Here is a 25813-nt window from a genome sequence, read left to right as displayed (position 1 = left end):
TGAAATTAGATCCCCGAAAGTATGTGACAACTTCAGTAAAGCCTAATATCAAATTCCCTAAATATTGGGAATTTTCTTTTGAGCTTTTAGGTTTGAACTGTAGCACAGCTTTGGGACACCTGACCACACTCAGCAACATTTTTTTGCTGCAGAGCAAAATGTGACAGTAGTTGCAGAGAAAAAAAAATGAAAAAAAAAAATCGCTGAGCTGACTGGTCTCCCAGTTTTGTAACATGTTGCAGTCTTTCGAGAAGTAGGTAGATACAAATGCATCAGTTTTACTGCTATCAGGTGATTTGTAACATTAAATATCAAAAATATAAATGTATAAATTTATAAATATAAAAACCAAGTATATACTAACGTAGTTCTTGTCTGTTCCAGTTTGGCCTCCAAAGAACTGCTTTCATGACCTTTCTTATTTCCCATTAGAACAGAGTGGACAAAATTCTGACTTTTCAAAAGCTCAGAGGTAACATGAGTGCATGCTTGTATAGTTTACATATATTTGTAGTAGTTGTGGGAACAGATTCAAGGAAGCAGAAAGAAAGAAGGTGCAAAAGTGGAATTTCCTAGTTACTGCAAATGACAAAAACGAGTGTCCATTGCACCCATTATAAGCTAAACGGACTCCAGGTATGAGAATCCCAGAAGCTCTCCATGAACCTCTGTAGTGGTTTAGGTCACATAAATTCTACTAAAAATATTACAGTTAGCAAAGAGACATTTGTGATCGTGTTTAAAGAAAAACAAAGGAAATTCTCAGACAATGAGTTTGTTAAATTGTAAGTTATGCTGTGCCAGCACATCAGTGACGAAGGAAACAGGGCAGCTCTAAAATGTGTGTGCTCCAGCTCCAAGGCCTGGGGAAGATTTCTAATATATCTGATTATGACTCCTTCCTTTTATTATTTTTAAACTTTTTAATGGCAACATAAGAACAACAACAAAAAATCCACTGCACTTTCAGGACTATCTTTACCTTTGCTTCCAAATGTAACTACAGTTACAGAAGGGCCAGTTTTTATGAATTCAGTTTTTTTTTTTAGCTTATATCCATTCTTACAGACTATCCTTGCTCATCGAGAACAACTATTCACAACACACAGAACTTGCCTCTATAGTTTGACCTAACCTAAACCAGCACTCCAGTTAGTCTTTCAAACGTGGTTTTTATTCATCGAGCAGTGACATCGTGGCCCTTCCATCCTTTTTTTTGTTGTTGTTTTTAATGAAGTGGTGCACAAAGTGACTCTCGGTGCCATGAAAAAGAAACCAATTCCTATAAGTAATTTTTCATTAGGGTAAATAAAGTGCTGTGAATAAACACATACGATCTAGCATGGCAACATGTTAGGAAAGAGCTGGAGAAAATGCACATGTCTGCTTCAAGGAAAAGTACGTGGGTTTCCTCAGAGTGGGGTTTTGTGGCATAAATGAAAAGAAAATATATAGATTGGGGAGTTTAAAAAAAATCTGTTATTCAAAACAGCCAATATTTAGATTGAAACTGACTTTTAGTATATGGAATTTTTATTATATATGAACTTAGTTTAATTTTTAACTCAGCTTTTTAACTGAACTTCTATACCCAGTATGGAAAAAGGGAAAGTTTTCAAGGCTCACTCTTTTTAAAGTCTTCATAAAGTTTTAAAAATTGATTGTTAAATGTGTCAGAGATCCTCAAAAATCTGAATAAATAAAAGAAAAACAGTTTTGAAAACAAATTATGATACTAAAATTAGATATCTAAGTCTCTCACTGTTTGTTCTGAACTTTCAGTGTTGAAATATATATGAGTTACGCATAAAAGTAAAACATTTTCCATGTTTTTTTAAATATAAGGGACAGTACCTTGTGGAATCTGTTGGAAGTGTTAATATTTGTATGCTTTGGTGATAATTTTTTCTGGAAAGTTTCACGTGTACAGGATTTCACTACCACAAGTTAATAATAACAATAAAATCCTTCTCCCATATTAAAAATAGAATGCTATGGCATTTTTCCTATGTGACTAGTGCGTGTTGTAACTAAGGTTGAGAAAAACGGTGCATCCTTCTCGATAACTAAATCCTGCCTATCTGCTGTGGTAGCTCTCTAGCTTGTTTTTTCGAATGATAGAATTATAGAAGGGTTTGGGTTAGAAGGTCATCTAGTTCCAACCCCCCTGCAATGAGCAGGGACACCTTCCACTAGATCAGGTTGCTCAGAGCCCCGTCCAACCTGGCCTTGGATATCTCCAGGGATGGGGCATCGACCACCTCGCTGGGCAACCTGCGCCAGTGTTTCACCAGCCTCATCCTAAAAAATTTCTGTCTAGTCTTTTAAGCCTATGTCTGCTCCTGCCCCAGCTCTGCTATTCCATAACCAGCCTCTCTGAGGTTGTATCTTCTGAAATTTAGACAAGGATTTAAAAACCTTTGATGATCTTTGTGGGATTAGATCCTGGCTCCAAATAAAACACTGGAGCGTTTGTTTTTTCTCCAGGTTATAGACTTTTGGATGGTGATGTGGAAGTCCTGCAAGCTCTTGATGTTAATAAATGACCGAGATCTGGGCAGGTACTGGATGGAGAGATGACTATGTCTGGAAGGTGGCAGGAAAGAAGAATTAATGTGAGTCTGGAAGAGGAAAAATAGAATAGCTGGAGCAAAAATGTTCTGGAGAAAATGTAAACACAAAAAATGTGCTAACTAGACATTGTCTTTCTCCAGCATGCTTTTGGGAAATGCACATGAACAGGTTTAGAAGATTTCGTGTTGTTATTAGTTTATTTTCAGGTCATTTATTTAAGTGTCATAAAGAACATTAGCTGGTGGTTAGGGACTACAATATCCATTATATCATTCCAATCATGTGGACAAGTTTATACTACATATGATTTACAATGGCCTTTCCACAGTTAAAATTGTTATATGCAGGTACAAGGTTTTATACATGGTTGTATTTAGCAAAATCCAAGTGGCTGAGCACAGAGACGTCTCCCAATCAAAGTCCGAAAAATTAATGCTTTTACACGAACGCTGTGGGTTGCAGCGAGAGCTGTTTATGGCTCTCTGCCTACATCCTTTATCATGTCTCCGCTGTTGTTAGTAAAATATACAGAACTACTTTATGCCAAAACAATGGAAGTTAATGCAGATAACTTGTTCCAAAGTTAACCATCAAATAAATCTTTTTTTTTTTTTAAACTGTTAAGTGAAATGGTGTTCTAAAACTTTTAAAAATTGTCAAGATGATGAATACTGTGTGTGTAATACAAGTAAATACCATGGAATTGATTGTGCACACATGTCTTAAATAAAGGATATTAAATAGTTTATTCCAGAGAGAGATCGGTGAAGTTTTATCTAATATTATTAGAAATTCTGCAATGACGGATCAGATTTATAAGGGCTGAAAACCAAGAAGAAAACCTCTTCAGAAATAGAAATGGTGCATTGAGTGGATGATTGGCCAGGAGATTAAAGACAGGCAGGGGGATACAGCCTGCCTAGGTAGTCCGACCTCTCACACGTCAAGCAATTCTTCTTAGCGGCAATGATTTTTCAAAATCTGTTAGTTAAATTTGGTTTGGTAAATCAGACCTCTCGATTCGGTCGCAGACCTGGTGGTTTAGGGCAAATCCCTTAACCTATTTCTCCTTCAGCCTTTCCCATGCGTAAATATATAAAAGTATATCCTCACAGGGACGTGTCCGCATTTCAGAGGAGCCACCATCAGCCAGTTTTAGGTCTATAATTCAGCTTAGACTGTCAAAACACCGACTTAACTGTTAAGAGCATATATGTATGGAATTCAGCCACACTGAATTTATACCTTTATGCTCTGGGAATCTGAGGGTGGCTAAGTTGCTGAGATGGGAATGGTTTAACTCAGGCTCATTTGGGAACCTGTCTTGTTTGTAACATAGGTCATGGATTTGGATGGGGCTGTTGAATGTGATTGAACTTTTTCTGGTTGTGTCTACAGAGCAGCTCCAACGAGCGACGGCGAGCAGTGGAAAAAAGGTAGATCTCGTAGGTGATTTGGTCAGTGGCTTGAAAATGCAGCTTAGTATAGATAAACAGGAAAATAATATGCCAAGGGACCAAGCAAGCCAAATCAAAGAATACAGATTGCATGGAATGGTTACACAGTTTACTGATTTAGGAAAGGAGATTTAGGGGTTTGAAGAAAAATCCTCAAAGCAATTAGTCAAGAGTACAACTGCGGTAAAGCTGACATAGTGTGTGCGTGTTTGTATTTTGGTCGTGATTTTGAAGAAGAAGGGTCTGTTTGCGTTTGAAGGTGCTCCGTTGCACGGTGAAGCGGATGATTCTGGCGTTTAGGAATATTCATTTTGACAAAGAGGGAACGGAGAGGTTTGTTCACAGCCCAGAAACGAGCTGTGATGAGTAAAACTCTGAAGAACTGTGGAGGAGGCTGATAAAGTGGAGCAAGTGTTGGCTTTAGTAAACAGTTCAATAAACAGGCTATAGTGCGTAAACATTTGGAAATTAAAAGGAAACGGAAAATTTAAATGTCTCTACTTATCTGGGAGAACCGTAATCACACTGAAAGACATGTAAGTAAATAATATTTGGGTAAATTAACTTGAGGTACAGGCAGGCATTTAGAGTGAGGATCCCATGGTGGCTGTGCATGTAGTCGTCTCCGTGTTAATTTAGAAAAGTCATGTTTGAATGAAGGAGCTTCACTTGAGTGTTTCCTGGGCAAGGACCATAATTCATTACTACTTTAAATCAAATAGTAAAACTAGATCTGCGTAAAAAGTTACATTTCATATATTACAAAAATTAGTTCAGGGGCCTCAACATAACTGTGCAAATCTGTTGGGAAGGGTTTTCTGCAGCGTGGACATCAGATGGAAGAGCCAGCGGTGTCTAATACTGTCTGTGGTACCTCAGGAAGGTCATGAGCAGCTCTGCCTCAGTTTCCCCATCTTAGCGTTCATTCCTCACACCTGTGAAAAAACATGGGAGCGGTTGCTTTTATCATATGAATGGATGTACAACTCGATCCTTTTCTCCTAGGTGTGGGGGTTTTTTTCTAGTTTGTGATTAATTTTTTCAGTTGGTCATCATAGAAATCAGGCAAGGATAGTCAGGTAGGAAGACCCACATCCATGTCGTGGTACGTGTTTGACCCATGCTTTTAGGCAACAAAAAATCTTTCTGCGTTAGCTTTCATTGTCCTGGGATGAAGCAACTTGCTGGGCTCAAGTCTAGGCATGGACTAGACTCACGTTAGGTTAAACACTGCTGCGTTTGGCATTTGCTACCAATCTTAGCTGTAGTCCTGGTAAAAATGCCAAGACTTTTCTGGCAGAATTGGCTTTTTACTTCCAGGAGGTGTTTGCTTTATTTTATTTTAGCAGGCAAGTAGTTTTGTTCTCCCTGTTGATGCATGCATGTGCCATTAGCAGCGACGTGGTTCGGTCGAGACCTTTGGCTTCTCAGCCAGTGAGCCTGTTATTTTATTTCACAGGTACCATATTCACTAAATACACATGAAGTGTATCATTTACTGAATGCTAGTGGAGTTGTTACTTGGATGGATGTAAAATATCAACCATGGGGTTTTTTCTCATTTGCTATTATTTAATTATAAATTACCAGGTGAAACTGAAATCCAGCATAAACACAATACAGATCTATTTTTTTTTTCTTCTTTTTCCTAACAGGTTCATGCCAGAACATAAGCTTGCCCATTTGGAAAAGGTAATTGGTGTTAAAAGAAATGGAGATGCTTATCAATTGGAGAGTCTGCCCGGCCAGCAGAAGAGCAGAGCTTTAATGAAAAACAGCAACGCACATCGTGAGTCTGGACTTTGTGAAGCCCAGCCTGGACTTCATACCACACAGCACGAGGGGCTGCCTTCCCCATTAACAGCACCGGCGAGATTGAACAAGTCTGAAGCATCAGAAAGTACAAATCCTTGTCAAGAAGAAGATAAGCAACATCTGACTTTTAACCTCTCTAATATCTTGAGTGGACGGGACTATCAGCAAAGACCTTTACACATTGCCTGGCCTCACAGGTGGTAAGTGGTGAACAAATCCAAATACTGTACCTTTGAAAGATTTATGAATTTGGTTTGATCCCTTTTTTGTGACTTCTGTGAAATATAAAATAATTTCCTAAACACACGCTGACACCGCACACACACACGTAGAGGAAAAAGACACGTCGCTGACATCTGATTGCACACACGCGTGGAGGGGAAAGGCACATCACTAACATCTGATTATTCAAAATAATTTGTTTGAATATACGTAGTTCGGTAATGCTAACCAGACGTTTAACCATTGATGTTGATGATTCCTCATTTTTTGCCCAAGAAAAAGATCCCCCTGCTGCTGAAACGATAAGCGTAATTCTGGTAACTCTCTTTTCCTATAAAGCAAACCACAGATGACAATTAATATCTAATGTTATTTAAATTATCTTAATTACTTTAATGGAAGTGATTAAGTGTAAAGATACATGGTGACACTGGACAGCTGATGTTAACCCACTGTCTGCGTTTTAAAAACACCCTTTCAGTGTTACATAAATAGAAAGCCTGTTTGAATGTATTAACAGTGAAGCAGTATTTTTCCAACTGCTAGCACAAATACCTGATCTCTGAATCTTCTCTGAACGGCCGAAAATCTACCATGCCGCATAATCGCTAAAAACATATAAACTTTAGCTTGACTCCTACATAAATTAGGATTTAAAGAGGTAAAATGTCCTGATAATCTTCCGGTATTGGGCACGAACATTTTAATCTAGTTTTTATTCCTCGCAGTTTGTTTAATCTGCATGTGGCCTGATTAGAGTTCACTTCATCCACAGATTATAGTCTGTTTATTGCAGAGATGCTGGGTCGATCAGTAGGTCAGATTTTCCAAGAGCAACTGTTTTCAGGTGAAGCAATAAGTACACCGCACCGACGGGGCAAATCGCCTTTGCAGGGGATTTGACTTCCAGCACATTAAAACTCCAGAAGCTCTCCCAGATGATCTGCAGCATCTGGTACCTAAAGGGATTTTCATCTTTGACTCTAAATGTCTGAACATAAAATTTAGGGATTGGAAGTTGATGTGGAATCTGTCTTTGGATTTGTTTAATCAACTTCACACTTCCGACACAGCCTTTCTTGGGGAGCCACATTTATTTTTAATCATGTTTCCCTGCTAACGCCAAAATGCTCTGTGTTCTCATAGGTTATTTTAAAATGTAGTGCATTGAAGGGAGAGATACTGCATGTTTTCATTTGGTGTGGAGAGTATACGAAGCTTAGTGTCATTTTTATTTTTTGAAGAATTTTATCCCCCTTCGCTTAAGACCACATTTTAAAAATGCATATTTTTAAGACGGCCAGTTATAAAAAGTTTTATGATGCTGAGCTGGGTTTTTTTTCTGGTTTTATTTTGAATGCTAACCCGAATTGTTCCAAGTGTTGCATTCAGAAAGAGCAGAGTAAAGGAAAAGAAAATATTTTCCATTTTATTCAGTAGTTTGCATAAAACAGCACAAAGCTAAGTAATAAAATCAACAATATTAAATTGAATAATTCCTTTTCTTTCTGTGTATATTTTTGCTTTAATTTAATTTAATTGCCTAAAGTTAGTTGCTTAAAGAGATGCAGCATTGTGTTCGTGCACATACTTATTGTTAAAGCTAAATTATTTTTAATTTGGAGAAGAGAGAAAAAAAAGCCGCATCAGCAAGAGCAAATGCCAAAATATAAAAGTAACACATTCATCCTTACGGGTAATATAGTAGAACATTGGAAACTTGGAGGTTGCCAGACACACAGCTAACATTAGGGCTAATTTTGAAAATCTAGCGTGCAGTCAATTTTACTGATGCCTGGGGACATACAAGGTAGAAGCTGACAAGAGAACTAATTTTGTTTGGGTTATTTACTGCTATGCATCATCCATGGGTTCCCGCCTGACACACAGCTATATGAAGGGGAATATTATCACACACTAAAAATTTATGTTGACATTCGATATTTGTTCAATATGTCAGCAGTATTACTTTCATAATCAAAAGAGTAAGAAAAAGAGAAAAGAAAAGCACTTTATGCTCATATAGATATATCTTTTTAATAACAGTCTATAAGGTTAATATAGTTTACCTTTGAGAGTATACAATGAAAACAAGCAGGGTTAGCAGGGAAAATGACAGAAAGCATCAACCCGAGCTGTTTGTTTGCCATTACCTAAGCGAGCCATGTCAGCTCTCTGGCCCGCGTCTGATAGCTATTTGTTGTACAGAGAGCACAGCATAAAAAAAAAAAAAAGGAAAAAAAAAATATCAAACTCTTAATACTATTGTGTGCCCATAACCATCTGTCACTGCTAGCCTGGAGATGAGAGGAAGATTACGAGGAATAAACACTGAGCCGCCGAGCATTGGTAAAGCCTTCGGGCAAAAAACTCTTGTGGGGACATCAAAGACATTCTAATTCCGAGGCAGTCAAGGATTACAGTGTGTAACCTGTGCTGACAACAGATAAATGACTGGCAATATTGTGCCAGAGCTGTTGGGTCCTGCATGGAGTACTGATGATGATGATGATGATGATGTTATCTTGCAGAATGGACTCTGCTGGGATAATTTTATGATAAAACACTTTTTTCAAATGCCACTGGGTCCAGGCAGGCATTTACTAGCTACGGGGGCAGCAATCAGTTTCTTCAAAATTTACTGTTCTAAGCCCATTAGAGTTCCAGCGCAGCAAGGCTCTCGATGGAAATCGAAAGCGCCTGCCTTCGTCTGAGGATGCTGCATGCAAATCTTCCGGGCTGAACTCCTACCCTTTAGTGTTAGGATGCTTTAGCAACTGATTTATGTAAATTCGCTCATAAAAAAAATACGGTTTATTTTTTAATTGAGGAATATGAATTAGAAAATTAAGACGCCGGTTGAGCATTCGCCAGGCAGCCGAGCATCCTCAGCCCGGGCGGCACAGGTGAAAACAAGGGGCTGGAAGCAGCCCCTTCGCCGGGCAGCGTAGCCAAAAAACAAGCACTCGTCGCCTTATTAGAGACGACCGCGTCGCGTGCCTTATTCAGGCATCAGCAGTTAAAAGCATCCCCTTCTTAGGCCTAACGCGAGCCTCTTCGTAAAGAGGACTAATTTTAGCCAAGTGTTGTAATGTGCGAGGGGGTTTTTCTGTGTAAAACATTGGCAGTGGTATCCTGCTCGTATTCCAGCACAAAGCGCTCGCAGATATTGTCCTATACAATAATACTTAACGACCATTGTCTACCCTGATGATTTACATGTGGTTTTCATTTTGGGAAAAAAAAAAAAAAAATAGAAAAGGAAGATTCTTTTTTTTTTTTTTTGGTTGTTTTTATGTTCCTGTGTTCCCCTTCACCTAACAAAAACCCCCTTCGGCTAAACCATTAAAAAAACCCATATCTTTGTGAAGTCATGCTGTTGTTACAGAAAACCTCGAAACAAAGCGACGCTGACCTCGTTTGCGTTAGCGCTTCGTGGGGACCGCCGGCGCCCTAAAATACGGCATTAGCCCCAACACCTCTCCCGCTAAGTCAACCCAACGTAGGCCCTGCCTGCTTGGAAATGCATCAAAATCAAAAGCGACATTCTCTAGCAGACACGTTCTCGCTTTAAATCGGTGTTAGAATGTCTTTGCATGAGAACAGGCCCTCCGATGCAATCCCTGCCCCTTCTCTCCATCCCCCCCGAATCCGAGCCTGTCGAGGATTACAGTGTGCAACCTCTGCCGACAGCAGATAAATAACTGACGGTATGTTAGCGGAGTTGCTAGGTTCTCCGCAGAGTAATTTGTTTTCTCCTTTCTCACCAAGTCTTTAATGTTTTGTTATAAACATCTATAGCAAGGCGCTGCTAATAGAAATGACTTATGGCCAAGGATCCAGATAAAAGGCTGCGACGGGTTTCCGAGCTGCTTTCTTGCGAGGGCTACGCCAAGGAATCGCTCTTCCCTTTATGCAGATGGGCTTTGCTGGAAACGGAGAGTAAAATTCTGGTGATCGATGGACAAAGTTCCCACATCGGGTCAGTGGTTTGTAGTGTCCCACAGGTTTTCATTGCAAGGTGATAAAATGTCCATTTGGTGAAGGATGAGTGTATTAAGGAGATGACAGTGACCAGTGTGGCACGATCCTCATCTCTCCCCCAAAACTAGCCCACCAGCGTTCAGGCGTGTACGTTATTCCCTCCCAGTACCCCCCAACGAGCCCACAGACACTTGCCAAAGGTGTTTTTGCTGTGATTGGGGTACACCAGCGTGTTCCTCAGCTCTTTCTGCACGTGAGCCTGCAGACCTGCTGCATCCCCAACCGCAGTCACGTCATCCAGGTGACGCGTTCGTAATTTTATTATAAGGCTGGAGGCTCTTTACGTGTCTCCTTCATGGCGAAGACCTGTAGTAGTATTTTAACTCAAGGCATTCACCCAAGCCTCATGTTTTTTCTTTTTCCCTGTGTGTGCTGTATCGTCTCAGCAGTTAAAGACTTGATAAGAGAAAATTGCCAGAAATCAATTCTTCTTCCCCTAATTGTACGGGTGTGATAAAAGATCACACGGGGAATCTGTGAGAATTTACACACACATGCAAACAAATAGCTGCTATCAATTCACGTGGAAGATCAGATAAGCCCGTTATCTCGTGTCTGTACGTACCAGTGTGTGACAAGAGCGTGGGGAAGGATGTGGGGCAGGAGATACAGGAGCAGGAGGAACGGTGGTGGAAGTCACGATGAGGAAATTCAGAAGAAAAAAAAAAAATCTAGATTGCAAAAATTATCTGAAGATTTCTGGTCTAAGGGAAAATGGTGTGTACAGAGATAGCACTGTGCCCAGTTGCCTGTTTTTAATGTAGAGTATCATAAAGTCAAAGAGCTGAAGAAGAAATGAGTCCATGGAAGAAAGCTTGTTTTGTCCTCACTGTTGCTGTACTAACGTGTGGTTGCCCACCGTGAGGACATGGTCCCCTTCACTCAGGAGCAAGTCCTTGGGAAGGGCTTGTCCCAGATAGTGCAGTGTTGGGATGGGGCAGCTCTTCGTCAGTGAGCTGAGCACAAGTCCTCTGCAAGCTGCGAGGGAGGGGAGCCTGGAAAGGCATTTTTTTAATGGTAGCGCCTTGTTCTTCTTCATCTTGGCAGTGCAATACAGAATTTGGGTAATTACTACTTGCCTTTAAATTCAGAACTCAAAACTACTTGATATAAAGACATTGAGAATACAGTGAATCTATACCCAAGTCATACTTTCCTCACACCGTCTGATAGTTTTGACCAAAGTTCATCCCGTCAAGACGCCTGTATGGCAAAACAGCAAAAGATGAAAGAGTAGGCACTCCACCTAGAAATCACCTTTGAGTACCCATCAGTACTATTAGCCTCAACAGGCATCCTCAAGGTTGTAAACAGCCTGCAGAGAGCGTGTAGAAGAAAGGGCCGTGGTCCTACTCCTCCCTGCCGGGTGGCCGCTCAGGCAGTGTCACGTAAGGAGGGCAGTCGTTGCGTGTTGTCAAAGGAAAGCAGATCCTCCATTTCAGGGAAATCGTAGCTGACTGGGTCTGTTCTGCCCATTTCCACAGGAAACCCGTGGAGAGTTTGGCTCTAGAGCCGTGCTGAATGGGGAATGAGTTCCTGCAAGGAAACCTCATCTTTGAAAAGCAACTGATTCTGGCAGATTCAATCCAAAAAGGTGAACGTGGTGGATGGATAAGACAGACTGAAAACAACAGCTTAAAATGCAAGCGTTTATACAGCCTTAACAAAAAAGATACCAGGTACGGTAAAAAAAGCCCGTAGGATGTAAAATAACAATTTCAAAATGAAAAATTTTAGCTGTGTCTAAGAAAAACTGTCTAATACTCCCACAGGAAACAGTGTTCACCAGGGCTGCAATACAGATGACACGTGGTGAATGAACCAGTGCCACAAAAGAGTACATAGAGATATCTGATTAAATGGAAGCTGACACCCTCACTTCTTGAACACCTAAAGCAAAAGTAGTCTAACTTCACTTTCATGCAAGCTGGAGTTAAGTTTGAGAGCAGATACCAGTTTTTTATAAGTAGCAAATAAGAAAGTTAATGAAATACTCTGAGAAGTTCAGATTTAAGTGTTAACTGGCAGGGCAGTTTGGAAGTATCCATTCCTTGGTTGTTCGTTCAGTGAAGTCTAACCTTGAAGTTTCTTCCCACGGCCGGGGATTTGGGGTATTGCACACTTCCAGTGGAAGATGCACACTATTCCTTGATCACTGTTTTTAAGAGCTTGTAGAAATGTTCAGCATGTAGCGAAGACCTCTGAGGTGTGAAAGTTCTCCTGCTGTAGTGGACATCTCGGCACCATTTTTTCCATCTTTCTTATAGCACGTTTTCTCAAAGGGCTCTAAAAAGTTGATAGTCCAGAGAAGAAAACATCTCTAATTTTGATAATGGCAAAAAAGGTGCTTTGTATTACCTCTCTAGTCTTCAGCTAAAAAGCCAGATATAATTTTGAGTAGTTTGTTATGTTTATAGTATGGGCAGAGCCTATAGTAAGTGTTCCAAGAGCAGTAATTGGTCTTACGAACCTCTCTTCAGTTCCCTTCCTACCTGATCTCTGATTGAGATGTGGGTAGCTAGAGATTCGGAAAAACTGTCCTGTAGTCACAAACTAAACAGAAACCTATCAATTTTGAAAATTTTAAGACAAACACTTCATCCTGTGATAGAACGGCAGGAATTAAGTAAGGGCTGTGACATTCACCTGTGAGGTGCTGAGAGACCTCAGTAGTGCATCACCCCCAAAGAGTACCAAAATCTTCCTTCCCAAACCTTATGGAACGCAGAAAATATTTGTACTGCCTGCACTTGTATACGCTTTACCTTTCTATAAAACCTTGAATCTGTTAGTCTCAGACTAACTATTCAGGATGGGATCTTAGAGGTGGAGAAACTGAGGCAGAAAGTGAGTTCCCAGCTTTTGCTCACCAAATCCTGTGTGCCTTTGGAGATGCATTTGTGTTGCCCCAGCATCCTCTTGCTTTTCCCATCAGGTAATTGCCTCCGTGGGGCAGGGAAGAGCAACAGCATCTACGTTTAAAATAGGTACTTAAATTTTCATTAGCAGGTAAAGCTGATGAGCTGAAAATGGGATATTTTTTAGCTGTCCGGAAGATTCCATGTCTACCAATCATATTGAAAGATTCACAGAGGGTAGTGAAGGTGTTTGGGTTTGAGTGGGGTTTTTTTCTCCTGTGGTTTCAATTGCCTGGGCTCCTGGTTAGTAGTTGAAGCAGTTTGCTCGGTTGGCATCAGCGGTGTACTAAAGGAGAGGGAAACTATCTCAGAAATACAAAGAGCTAAAATATTTTGTGATCTGTTCTCACTCAGATGTGTACTTCAAATTGCATTCCCTCAGTTAAGGGAAATAATTTCAGTTACCCTGGTCACAGTAGAAAGCAGTCCTCTCTTTGAATGCCTTTTTCCATTAATGTAGATATGTTTCTGAGATGAGAAACGATGTTTCTTCTAATTACGGTTACATGTAGTTAATTTCCTTTTTTAAAAGCTCGGTGTGAAAGGCAGTTTCCTTTAAAGGGAGGGGGGAGAAAAAAGTGATACAGCTGATGTTCCTGTTGCCTTAGCAACAGATTTATTTATTAGGGTCTGAAATGACATGAGTTAATATACCACATACCTGCTGATCGGCAAACTCTCCTATTTCAGCTCCAGTTGACAATTAAGTCCTGGACAGCTACAGCCAGGGGTTAATGTTACTCATTAGGAGAACTAGGTCATTACTGGGAAATCAAGGCACTTAAGGCAGCATGGATAAAATACAAAATTCAACATCTCAAGGAGTGAGGGGGTTTATGTTAATTAACCTTATTTTCCTTGCATTAAAAAAAATCTTTCGCATATGACAGTGGATCAATTAATTGGGGGGGGAAAAAAAGTAAGCTGTAGTTTACTTTCCTCTCCTAGTTGTCTTCATTTCCTTTGGAAGGGTTTCATTATTTTATGGAAAATTCTTATGTCTATATGATGAGTAAAAAGGGTATTAAAATTAAGAAGGGAATCATCATGGAAATCAGCTTTACCACAAGGGAATGAGCAAATAAAAGCCTTGGAAATGAAAATAAATAAGCTTTGCTAATACCTCACCTAAGGAGCAGAATATAAGCCCATCAGAGCTTGGAGATATTTAGAGGTACTTCTTTGCTTCTTTATTAAGCAGTTACATAGTTATTTGACCTTCAGAAACTGAAACTTTAGAGAACTAATTCAAGTTGTTGGTAAATATTCTATTTACAGAAAGCTGATCAGTGGTGTAGCTGACAGTAACTCCTGTAGTTAGTAATTGGCTTCTGATTTCAGGAAAATTAAATATATTTTCTGGAAGTTTTATTAAGATATCTGAGTGGGAGTTTTAACTCGATAAGTCATAAGTGATTTAATAAAGCTCTCCTGAAAGCCTTTATTTACTAACTTTTAGCAGACTTTGTTGTGATACTGGAGAACTTAATACGCTGAAAAAGAATTGTATTAAAATAAAACTTATTTTTTTACTCGCTGCTTCCCCAAATACACTCAGTTTTTTCTCTTCGTCTAAGCACTCTCTTTTCTGTATTTAAGCTCCGTGGTCCAATTCTGCTTCTCATTGTGTTTAGAGCAATTTGGTGTAAACCTTTTTTCCACTGCTGGAAAGCCAAGGTTGAAGCAGCATCTTACCTGGGGTGCGTGCAGTAAGCCCTTGTACCAGGTTGTAAGAGCACTGTTACCTGTAACGAAAGCAAAATTCAAGCCCTGTGAGTGGTTTTCTGCTCCATGGGATGGTTTTGCACTCTGATGTACCTCTTTTCTTAAATATAAGAAACAAGTTAAATAACATCAAGATTCTGCTTAAAATATCACATACAGAAACCTTCCTTCTTTGTTCCCTCTGGGCTCTCCAGGTGCTCATAGAGCAGCCACTTTAGTGCCATCCTCTGAAGCCTGTTACAATAAATGCTTCAGCCATAGTTGAAAAACTGATTTTGAGTTAATGTAAGACCGCAACTGCATCACGTGGACATTTGAAGATGATTTAAGTTTGGGAGAGATGTATCACAGTTTGCTGTAAAAGCTCCAGTAAGCTTGCCTCTCCCTTTTTCCGTGATGGGAAGCTCATTTTGTGGTGTCTTTCTTCTCTGGGACAACTGCGAAACCAAGTCTTTGAGCAGAAAAGCATGTGGTGGGACTGAGGAGTCCTCTCAAGGCTCTGAAGGAAGGGGACTCTTCCACCTATTGCTATCAAAGCAATCCTTTTCTGCTCCGTTCACCCAAGCTGGTCTTGGTGTTTCTCTTTCAAACCTCTTCCTTCTGTCTTCGCCAGGCTGAGTTCCTCGGGCATCTCCTCTATATATAGTCTCCTTGTGCAGCAAATTTGCGTCTCGCTCTTCTCTAGGCTCTCAGCCTTACTCTGTCTCCATCGTTTCACTCCCTACCTGTGCAAGGGACCTTCTACAACACATTGGCCCCTGGTTTCTCCTAAGCCCCGTTGTCCAACCTGACTGTGTTGGCCTCTTGGTCTTTTATACTCGTTTCACTTTTTCCCTGTATGAACTGGCCTTGTGTTGTATCTTTTCCCCATCTCTCTTATTTCTTCACTCAGTTCACTATTTCTTTGCCATGCTATTCTTGCGTTGCTGGTCATATTGATTGGATCTTATTTGTCCTCTTTGCTTTTTTATGGTCCTCATTGAAGAGTTTTAGTCAAACTGGTAAAGCACACGTTACTATTATTGCTTTCTGCCTCTTCAACCCATCTTTTGTACTACTTTATTTTCTTAACCAAATCTTCCATTTTCTTGTTGTTCCTTATTTTCAATGTCTATAAAGCAGTTCTTTATTCTGCAAAGTCCAATAATTTTATTCTGAATGCAGTAGAGGAGTCACTGAAAGTGAAGACAAGATCTGTGTTTTCAGTTCAGATGTTAGATCCTGCCTGGGTTTTAGCAGCCTGACCTGCGACAGTAGGACTGATTTACTCAGCTTTAGCCTAAGGTATGCCCAAGACACGTGGACCATTCAGTGACTAGGCACAAAAATGGATGTTCTAGAAACCTTTTGGCAGTATTTTTCTAGAATGTTCTCCCTTTCCGTTCTTCTCCTCCCCTGCTTTCCTTTTCTCCATGTTTCCACCCTTTTTTTCCTCCCTTTGTCCTCTAATCTCTGCTTTTTCTCAGTTGTGTTTGTGCAAAAACCGACTCAATGAAATGGGTTGATTCTTCCTTCTGAAAGCGGTGAGATTTGTAGTTACTTTAATCTTGTTGAATAATTAGTTTGAAGCCTTGGTCTTGGTGCCAAGAAGGTTCCTGCTTAAGAGCTTCATCCTTGGAGATGACAGCTTCACAAATCCAAAAAGGATGAGTTATGTTATGTACCTGAGCTAATTCCTCTCGGGGTATTTACTCAGGAAGGACCAGGACTTATTTTTTGGCCCGGGCAGCGTATCCGGGGGAGTATTACGTAGTTGTAGTTCAGTGATGTGAGTCCACCACGGAAATCACAGAGGGTCTTGTATGGTGGCCTTGCCATTCCCAGGCAAACGTGTAGTAAAGTAGTTTTTATGTAGTAACTTATGTTTGATTCTTCTTCTGTTCTTCCAAGGAACCACCTGAGTAGATTTTTATCCACTTGTATCATATTCATGCCCATCTATTATTACCATGACACGACTTTTTTATAGTATGTTGAATTACAATAGCATATATTGTGTATGGTTATCAGGGCTGTCAGGGTCACTCAGATTATTTTATCTTGCCTCACAACAACAGGAAACCATTTGTTATGTTACCTTTGGAACACAAAAGGAAGTTAATATTTTTTTTTTAAAGAAACTATTTGGGGGTAGTCCACAGCAGTTATTGGCTTGTGTTGCAAATTCGAGTAAAATGTTTTTTATCTGAATCCTATGCTTGTGAAAAGCTAGGCTCTCTTAAGTTGGAGTAAAAGAAATGAAAAGGCATCTGAATAAAAGTGCATTGATTTTTACACCAAGGTAACTGAGACCAAATGCCGGTCTTTGTCTTCAAAGGTTAATCTCTCTTTAGGAAATAAGCAGGAGGCTCAATGACTGATGCTGATCCTGAGGTTTCTTTGGTTAGAGAATGCGCAATATTTTATTTTGAGTTTTTTCTTCATGAATTGTGAGGGGAGAAGAAGAAGAATCTAAACAATAAACTCCCAAGGTTCTTTTTTTATGAATCTCTTCTAGATAACACAAGATAGGAGAAAATGCTTTTCCAGCGTAAAGCAAAATGCCACCCATTTTTCTCAGGCCAGCAATTTGAAAAAATCAGAAGGTAAAATACACGCTCCTCACTGTAAATACGTCACGGGCTATAATAGAAAATAAAACACTGTATTTGCCGGTACTCTTTGGCTGCTTTTTGATTCTCTAGTGCCATTTTTTAATTCCTTGGCTTGCAGAGGTGTTTTGCAAGCACAGGCAAAGGTCGGGACCTTTTTTGCTTGTAGGACCTCCAAATTGCTAGCTCAAATTTATTCTGTAGGGTCCTTTTTTTCAGTGGCACTTATGCAAAAACATTTTCTTCTACTTGACTCCATTTTCTATTAACTGAGGGGGGATTAGATATTGTGGTAACTTTTGATGCTGATGATGCCAGACAATGTTTAGAGGCACAATTACAGCAAAGACATTTTGTAAGCATATCAGCTGAAAAAGAAAACTCATTGGACTTAACTACATATTTACAGTCTACCTCTACCTCATATTGGAAATGTAAAAAGATGGAAAAATCCTGTGATAAATTGAATAAATGGAAAGCAATTAACTTTTCCTTCATGTTTGCATTTTCATAGTTACTTCTTTTTCCCCTGTTTCTTTTCTAATAGCTCTTTCCTGGCAGTAATATTTCCTCTTTTGCAGTTATCATGAGCATTGTTACCAGAAATTTGGTATTAGAATTTTAATTTTTTTTGTCCGCTTTTTTTTTCCCAATCTTAACATAGAAAATGTACATTAAAGTCATTTGATTTAGGTAAGTCCTCTGTCCTCTGTGAAAATAATTACTAGACTGTATTTCATTTGGTACATTGAATAGGCTTGTAGCATGAGTCCTCTTACTTTAAGAAGAATATTATCCTCCTGAAGTATTTACTGACTCCAATCCTCACCACATTTCTGTAAATGAAAGCTCCTGTAAGACCGTATCTTACAGATGGGGAAACCTGGGCAGAGCCGTCTCGTGGGAAATCAGTATCAGGAAAAGACCAGAACTCGGCAATTCTCTGTGTTGAAGGCCAGGCTTATTTTTTGTGACTATCCTGCTACTTTCTAGCGTTACTAGATTAGAATCAACCTATATTCAGATTTTCCTGAGCTCAAGATTTGACGGAAAATACCAAAGTGTAATATAGTAAATAGTATAATGCAGTGAAAAAATCCCTGATATTGTTGTTTAGGTTACGTCTGACTTGAAACGGAGCCCTGGTTTTACTCCAGCAGAGCGTGCATGCAAAGGCTGCACCATTTATTGATGTGCTGCCGTTCACTCCTTCAGAATGCCCTGGACAGATACAGGGTCAACAGGAGGCTGATGTCATATGAGTCCTCTTATCAGCCCGTGGCATCCTTCATCACCCTCCCCAAGTCTGTACCGTATCAGTCAAACCAGTGAAGAACCTCAAGTTCCTGCTGTTATCACCCAAACGAAGAACGTTACTGGGATAAAGGCACCTTCCAGCTCCTGGCTCTGGGTGTGATAGAGGTGCAGCTCTCGCCTCGCAGCCCTCTCCCAGCACCAGCCACTGCCCGTGCTTTTCTTCACCTTCATTCCTTCAAAAATGTTAACTTTTGCAAGGGATTTTGCACGTTTTCTACCTTTTCCTCCGTGGTGCTTTTGTTCTCCATCCTCACTGCGCTGTGCTTCCCTGCTAACACCGCTGCGTGCCTTTGCTCTCTTTAGTCTCTTCTTCTTCGGTTCCCCTCCTTTAATTGCCATGCAGTTTTATTTTTGCTTCCTAATTTATATCTTTACTGATCTTTTTCTGACCTTTTCTCTACCACTGATAGCACTCTCAAATGCTCTCTGCAGCTTCTATCTCCAAGTCTGATTTTTCTGTATTCTTTCATTTTTCCCAAGCCTATGCCTTTTCCTTTTTCACTCCTATTTACCCATATTTATCTCCCCCCCCCACCCCAGGTTTGGATATGCCATAATTTTTTAGTTTTCACCTTGAATATTTGTATTTTTTAATTATTTTTCTCTTTTCTTGTGATTCTCTTCCCTTTACATTGTTTTGCCCATCTCGTCTGCCCTGTTTGCTGCCAAACTCGCTCCTCTCTATTTCACTTTCCCAAACCTAAAGGACCGCTGTTATCCACTTCAAGGTCTATGTCTGAGAAACTTCGTTTCCTTCACTATTAATTATTGATTCTGTGCTCAAGGACTTCCCAGCCCCATCCCTGCCCCTCACGCCTTCCCTGTGCCGTGCCGCGGCAGTACCTTTCCCTGCCGATGTCCCGTGTCCCTTTTTCTCCTCCCTGGATGTCTCTTGGCTCGCCAGTCCTGTCTCCACGACTGCTGCCCAGCTTCATAAATAATGAGCGATACTTCAGTGGCCTATTTTATCAGCGATTTGCTAGCAATAATTGCAGGTAGGCAGAAATCTGTCTTTTAGCTCTTGCTATATATCCTAAAAAAATATTAAAAAAATTGAAATGCTGCTTTAACTTCTGAAGATTTTGTACCTGGTTTAGTAGTGCCATTTCCCACCTTTGCCCATCTGACCTTCATGTGATTTTACAAAATGGGGAGGCAGAAGGAGATGCACCCAGTTTGAATTGCTTGGATTTAAGGCACTGTAAAAAGTGAAATATTACTGCGTGCCCTCACAATTTGGGATTCTCTGCCACTGAAAATCTCCCATGCTAAATGTCCTAAGAAGATTAAGATCAACCCTTTTAATATTGCTTTTAGCTGAGCTTATTTGTAACCCTTTCAGAATATGTAGCACCTTAAGAGATGGCACAACAGAGCTGTTGCTATCACAAGCATTACGTACCCCTTGCGCAGTATTTTCTCAAATATTAAGACTTTCTTCCCTAGTTTAGCACTTTTATGTTACTGATTAACTTGCATAAACCGTAGGTTTTAATATATTTTTTTAAATAGACTGCAGTTATTTTGCCCCTTTGAGCAAGTCCTGTCTCTTTTCCACAACTCTTCTACTGTCTAATTGCATAGCTATATGTGTCTTCCTCCAGATCCGAAATAGCTGTGATTATCACCATGTATGATAAGTTTACATATACTTAAAAAATTAAACTTTAGTCACAGAAGACCATATGGGTCTCTTACTGAATTTCACTCAAATTCAAGAGATGAATATGCACTGAATAATGTAAATGGCCAAATTCTGCAATTTCTTTTCTATTTTTTTTTTAAATGTGTTTCCCATCACTGGTCAGGGGTGCGGGTATCCTGCAGCCCCAAGGAACAACTCCAGTTGAGCTGGTCTCTGTGCACTCTCCTTCCAGTTCCAGCAATGGGCAGGGCTCGAGGGCTCAGGCTGAATTCACAAAATCCCTGAATAGCAGAAGGGTGTTTTGAAGCCTGTTGCCATTGATTGTATAGAGAAGCATCATCGTAGTGCTGTGAAGTTGCTTTTTTTAATCATTTTAGGCTGAAAAGAGGGATGTCAAGTCATCAATTAATCCTGACAGCATCCTTCTGTGGTGAAAAAATAATACTGTCACACCCATTTTATAAACAGAAAATCTAAGGCAGAAATAATGGAGGCTCAATACTGGTGCTGCTGATACCAGCACCCTCCCATTCCCCATTTCAAGGAACGTCTTGAAAGTTTTATTTCGGATTACAAAGGGAAGCCAATAAATCAGGCTGAACCCTGGGCCACGTTCCCATACCCAGACAACTAAACCTCAGCCAGTTCTTAAGAGAGACTTCAAATGTCTCTCTTAAAATGTGTTTTAGACTCAAAAATAAAAAAAAAGCCTCGAGTAATCCTGAGTAAAAAATTTTTAAGGTGCAGTATCTAAACATGGAGATTGAATGTCTCCAACAGCAGTGCTCTCAAATCCGAGTATAGGTATGGTGCCTGTGTCTGTTTTGTGGAATTTACAACTGGAGCGTGGTCATTCTGATGTCTTCATGTTCTTACGATGAAATTTAGAGCATCTTCATACCATGCCCAGTTCTTATTTTCCTTTACCAGATGCAGATCAAATCAAGTAAAAACACAAGAGCATTTCAAATACCTAAACTAAACAACAAAGGCAGACCCTAGGATCACATTAGCTTAATTTTTCCCCAAACACACTGTCTTAAAAGAAAAGTTTGCATTTTAATATCAGGCTTTTATACAGTTTTGCAGTTTTTCTTCAGGAAATGGAGTATATATAATTAATACTGTTTAATAAAACTCAAAAATGCAACAGATGCAGCCAAAAGTGCACGTCATTTTGAGCAGATCTTTACAGAACAGACATTCCATATTGTGTTCATCTTTTTCCACGATCACTGCTATGACAATCTGGTGTGTTTAGCAGTTGTTGCTGAGTAAGGCAGACTGGATTGTATATGATTGTCTCCATGTCAGCCAAGAAACAGAGCTCTCTTCTTTTTGATGCAGTAAAGAGGTGGTCTTGTACTATTAGTTGCTTTCTACCAGGAGCAGCTATACCTTTACTAACTTGCAAGGATAATAATACATTGTGATCTGTAGATGCACGTGCTAGAAGCTCTCTGTAGGTCTTAACCGAAAATAAAACGGTTGTGATGTGGAAAAGTCACAGGAACCGATAAATCAAGTAAGATGACCTCCCAAATAGAAAAGCTACACGATTCGCAAAACATGTCATTAAAATCTGTGAGTATCACATAAAAGCAAACTATTTTAAAAGGGATATGGAAGGAGGATCACCTCCAGCAGAAAACCCATAAGAGAGGCTCCAGTGCAGAGGAAACGTTTCCCCTTTCAGCATTCCTTCTGGGTGCCAAATTTTCCTTCTGTTCTTCCCCACCTATTAAACAAAGCTGCAACTTCCAATTCCTATCAGTTTTCCTAAATATGTGCAGCTTATGTGGCTTCGACGAGCTGTAAGGCTCCGTATTCTCCTGCCAGCTCCTTGACAATGTGGCTCCAACAGCATCCTCCACTTTTGGCTGCCTCTGGGACCCCTGGTCTCTTCTGGAAAGGGAGAGGGAAAGCATATCCTTTGCTGGAAGGACTTTTTGTGACTGCGAAGCCGATAGCGCGGCTCTGAAGAGCTTGGAAGGATCCCTGGGAGCGTCGTGGCTCTGTCTGTCGAGGCTGCCTGCTCTCCGGATGGGGAGGTTTCGGATGAGCATCACATACGGGGTAGGCTCAGCAGGATCCCGTAGAGAGCACCCACCAAAAACCCGCCTAGGGGAAACTGAGGCTAACGGGAAACATTATGATGAATTACACTGACATGTTTCTGACAGAGCTGTTCCCTTCCAGCCGAGTCGGAATCCTCGATTGTAATCCCATTTCGGCTCTTTCGGCTGGGCATTTGGAGGGGACTAAAACGCTGGCGCCGTGGTTCTGCGCACGGTGTACCTCCCAAAAACAGGTGGCTGGTTTAAGCACGAGGATGCGAGCAAAGTAGTAGGTAGTTCTGGGATCTTTGCGACTGGAAGAAATGCTCGCTCCGAGCCAGTGCTCATAGCCACTTCGGTTACTGGAACCACCGTGAAAACTCCTGGTTCACAGATGTGAAACAAATTACGAAGCTTATGCAGTTGCATTCCTCCTTATTATTGGGAACAAAACAAATCTGGGAGATGGAGGACTTCTTAAAGTAATTATTGTCTGGCTTTATTTTAAGAAAATGCAACTAATTCCGAAAACTCCACAATTCCTGGAGATTTCTCAGCCTAGGGAAGTCACATTAATTATACGATTAATTTGTTTTAATTCCCTAAACCAAAAATATTGACTGAATGAGAAATTAACACATGTAGAGCTGCAGATGTCATTTGGCTTCAGATTTCCTGAATGATATAATTATTAATCTTTCATATAGCAGTGTGTCAAACCTACAGATTCATTCTACAAAATTAGTCTGTGGAGAAAGACACCAGGACAGCTGAGCTATAGATTTTCTCTTAATACAGGAAGGAAAACAGTGGAATTTTCTAAATAATAAATAAAACCAAAATATTTTAAAGACATATGGTGCACATCTGTCTGAAATACAATAATTTGAAGCAGAGTAATTAAATGCAAGATAGAATATTCACCTTGGAGTGGGGGAATTATCTCGTTTCATTTTTAATATAACTTACCGAATTTGGGAAATTTAGATCATCTGTGGTATCTTTTGAACCTTTCATTCTGTGCTAGTAAAGAACATAGATTACCAAATTGGCTTTTTCTTTTCTTTTTGGATAACCAACCTTGTGTTTTGAGTGTCATAACCATACAAACCTTTGTTATTATCTTCCGCTGAGATTATAAATAACTACAGGTTTCTTACTTTCTGTTTTAACTTCCAGTTAACTCCTTAAAAGTCTAAAGGTAGAAAATGCTTCGTGCTAGTTTATTCTTTTCTTCTTTACCTAAAGCACGGAATGGATCAGAAGCTTTACATTAGTGCAGCGTGGATTCATAAAATTCTAGTTTGGGAAATCCTACGGCTTTAGCAAGAGTTTTTGATTAACCTGTTCCTCCTGAAATAGGGGGTAAACTGTAATGGAGATTGTATGCGTATTTTTTGACAGGGGAAAAATTTTTTTTAAAATCTTGGGTTTCCTCCTTTCTCCTTTTTTTAGCATGATTTTGCCTTCAGCTAGGTGAGCTATTACTCAGTCCTTCTCACTTTCAGAGTTGGTAATTGGAAGCGTAAAGGCATCATCTGAAGACAGGGAAGAGAGATAAAAGTCTGATGAAACTGAGTTTTGATCCCAAGTGCTGGGTTAAGGAAAAGGTTTAACCATGCGGCGTGAGCAAAGAGGGAAATTATGCTAATGACATTTAGTCCCCAAAAGTACAATTTAAGAGAAATACCGTTCTGATAAAAAAACCCAAACCAACAATTCCACAAGTAAACATAAACGATACTGAGATAAGTTCTGTTTGTTTTAAGGGAACACGACAAAGATCCTGAAACGTTCTTTAAAGTCCTGTCGAAACTGAAAGAGAAAGATCTACCTTTTCACGTGTCTGTCCTTGGAGAGTCTTTCACCGAAATTCCAGGTACCTTTCCTTTTTTTTTCTTTACTGTACAGTTACTTTAAAATAGATTTTTCCACAAGTAGTGTTCATGCACATATTTTCTTATATTAGTGAAAAGAACATGTTTAAAATCTTCGTAATTGTAAAACTAAATAATATTGATACGTTGTAAAATTAAAAATATTAAAGACAGTAAGCATTTTTTATTTTACTTGGCAGTGCAAGACCTTATTTATGACTTGTGTTTCAGTAACACTTGTGTATTTGTTGAAACAGAGAGAGAGGTGTGAGTGATTGGATGGTTCAGATAGGAAACAAAATCTTTCAGGCCGAGGTCACTCATCTGAAATCCAGACTGAGATTTTAGCAGGTGAAAACACTTAGTTCCCTTTCAAATGTAAGGTTAAGGGCTTCTGTGGAGAGCTTCTGGTTTGTATCTGGCATAAAAGTGGTCATTAATATTTTTATACCACTTTTGCACACTCCTTCCGTTTCTTGGTTTCTGACAACCACTACTCTAAACAGTTTGACCCATCTGAAAAAGAAATAAGTTTTATGCTGAATACACACAGCTTTGTGCCTGAGATACTGTGGCAATAAAGAGAATAATCAAATCCTATACCAGGTGCACCTGTCGTAAATTAAACCTTTTTAAAATGTACCTTAATGACAAGCGAGCTTCAAAATAGCTGAGGTTTTAGCTCGTATGTGTTTTCCAAAATGTAGACTTGCATCCCTCCACCTCTTTGGTCTGTAAAAATAGACTTGGGATTAGTTTATTTGTCAGTTCTGTCGTATCTGTTGCCTGCTGGACTGGTGACACTTCAATTGTTTTAGTTTTGATTTTGCAGTTTTTAAGACACCAAGAAATTGATCTGATCCAAGTAACTTTTGGGTCCCCAACTGTGGCACAGCTGGATTGGAAAAAGAGGTAATAATTTGGGAGCAGGAAATACTTTGTGTTTTCTGTCCACTTCTTTTTAGACAGTTTTCTGAAAGCCCGTTCTTCCCAGCAAGTCTTATCGCAGATCCCAAGGCAACGTTGCTTTCCAGACTGAGAACACCAGATTTCTTAGAAGGAGAAATTTCTAAGGAATACATGACAGATAGGAATATACGATGGTGCACTGCAGGAACAGATTCTATTGACACTCATTTTGGATGTTGTTACATATCTCATTTGTGGCTTCAGTACTTATGAATAATGTAGATCATCCTAAATTTATGCCAGTATATCAAATCTATATGCCGCACCTCTTGTCTTGTCAATTCATTCATCCTCGTGTATAAATAGAGTCTATATAAAGGACGACGTTGTGAAATGTGTCTCATCATCATGCATTTGATAGGGCCATATTCATACAAATGACATATGCAGGTCATTGCTAACAAGTACCAATAAAACCTGTTGCACATACTTTACTGAAAATCTTTTTAAGAGATTTTTTACAGATTCTATTTTTTAATAAATTGTTGGCACTGCATTTCCTCTCCCTGCAATTATGGGACCAAATTCCCTCAGTGTTATAAACATCACGTTTACAGTCATTGGTAAGAGAAAAAGTGCATAACGTATATTTCCTAATTCAG

The 25813-nt window shown here is 39.7% G+C and overlaps 1 protein-coding gene across 13 annotated transcripts in view; it reads left to right on the top strand.

Annotated features, from left to right (window-relative positions):
- GTDC1 (glycosyltransferase like domain containing 1) overlaps positions 1-25813 on the top strand; it is a 184264-nt gene that overhangs the window by 142376 nt on the left and 16075 nt on the right. For all 13 annotated transcript variants that reach the window (XR_012650529.1, XR_012650528.1, XM_075028960.1 and 10 more), the window contains 2 exons: positions 5687-6046; positions 24135-24244. Coding sequence is in view for 11 of the 13 variants with exons in the window: in XM_075028960.1 (XP_074885061.1) it covers positions 5687-6046; positions 24135-24244 (470 nt within the window). In the remaining 2 variants the exon portion in view is untranslated. The remainder of the gene's footprint in view (positions 1-5686; positions 6047-24134; positions 24245-25813) is intronic.

Source organism: Buteo buteo, chromosome 5 (genome assembly GCF_964188355.1).
Source record: "Buteo buteo chromosome 5, bButBut1.hap1.1, whole genome shotgun sequence".
Taxonomy (NCBI): domain Eukaryota; kingdom Metazoa; phylum Chordata; class Aves; order Accipitriformes; family Accipitridae; genus Buteo; species Buteo buteo.
This window is presented reverse-complemented; position numbering and strand designations above follow the sequence as displayed.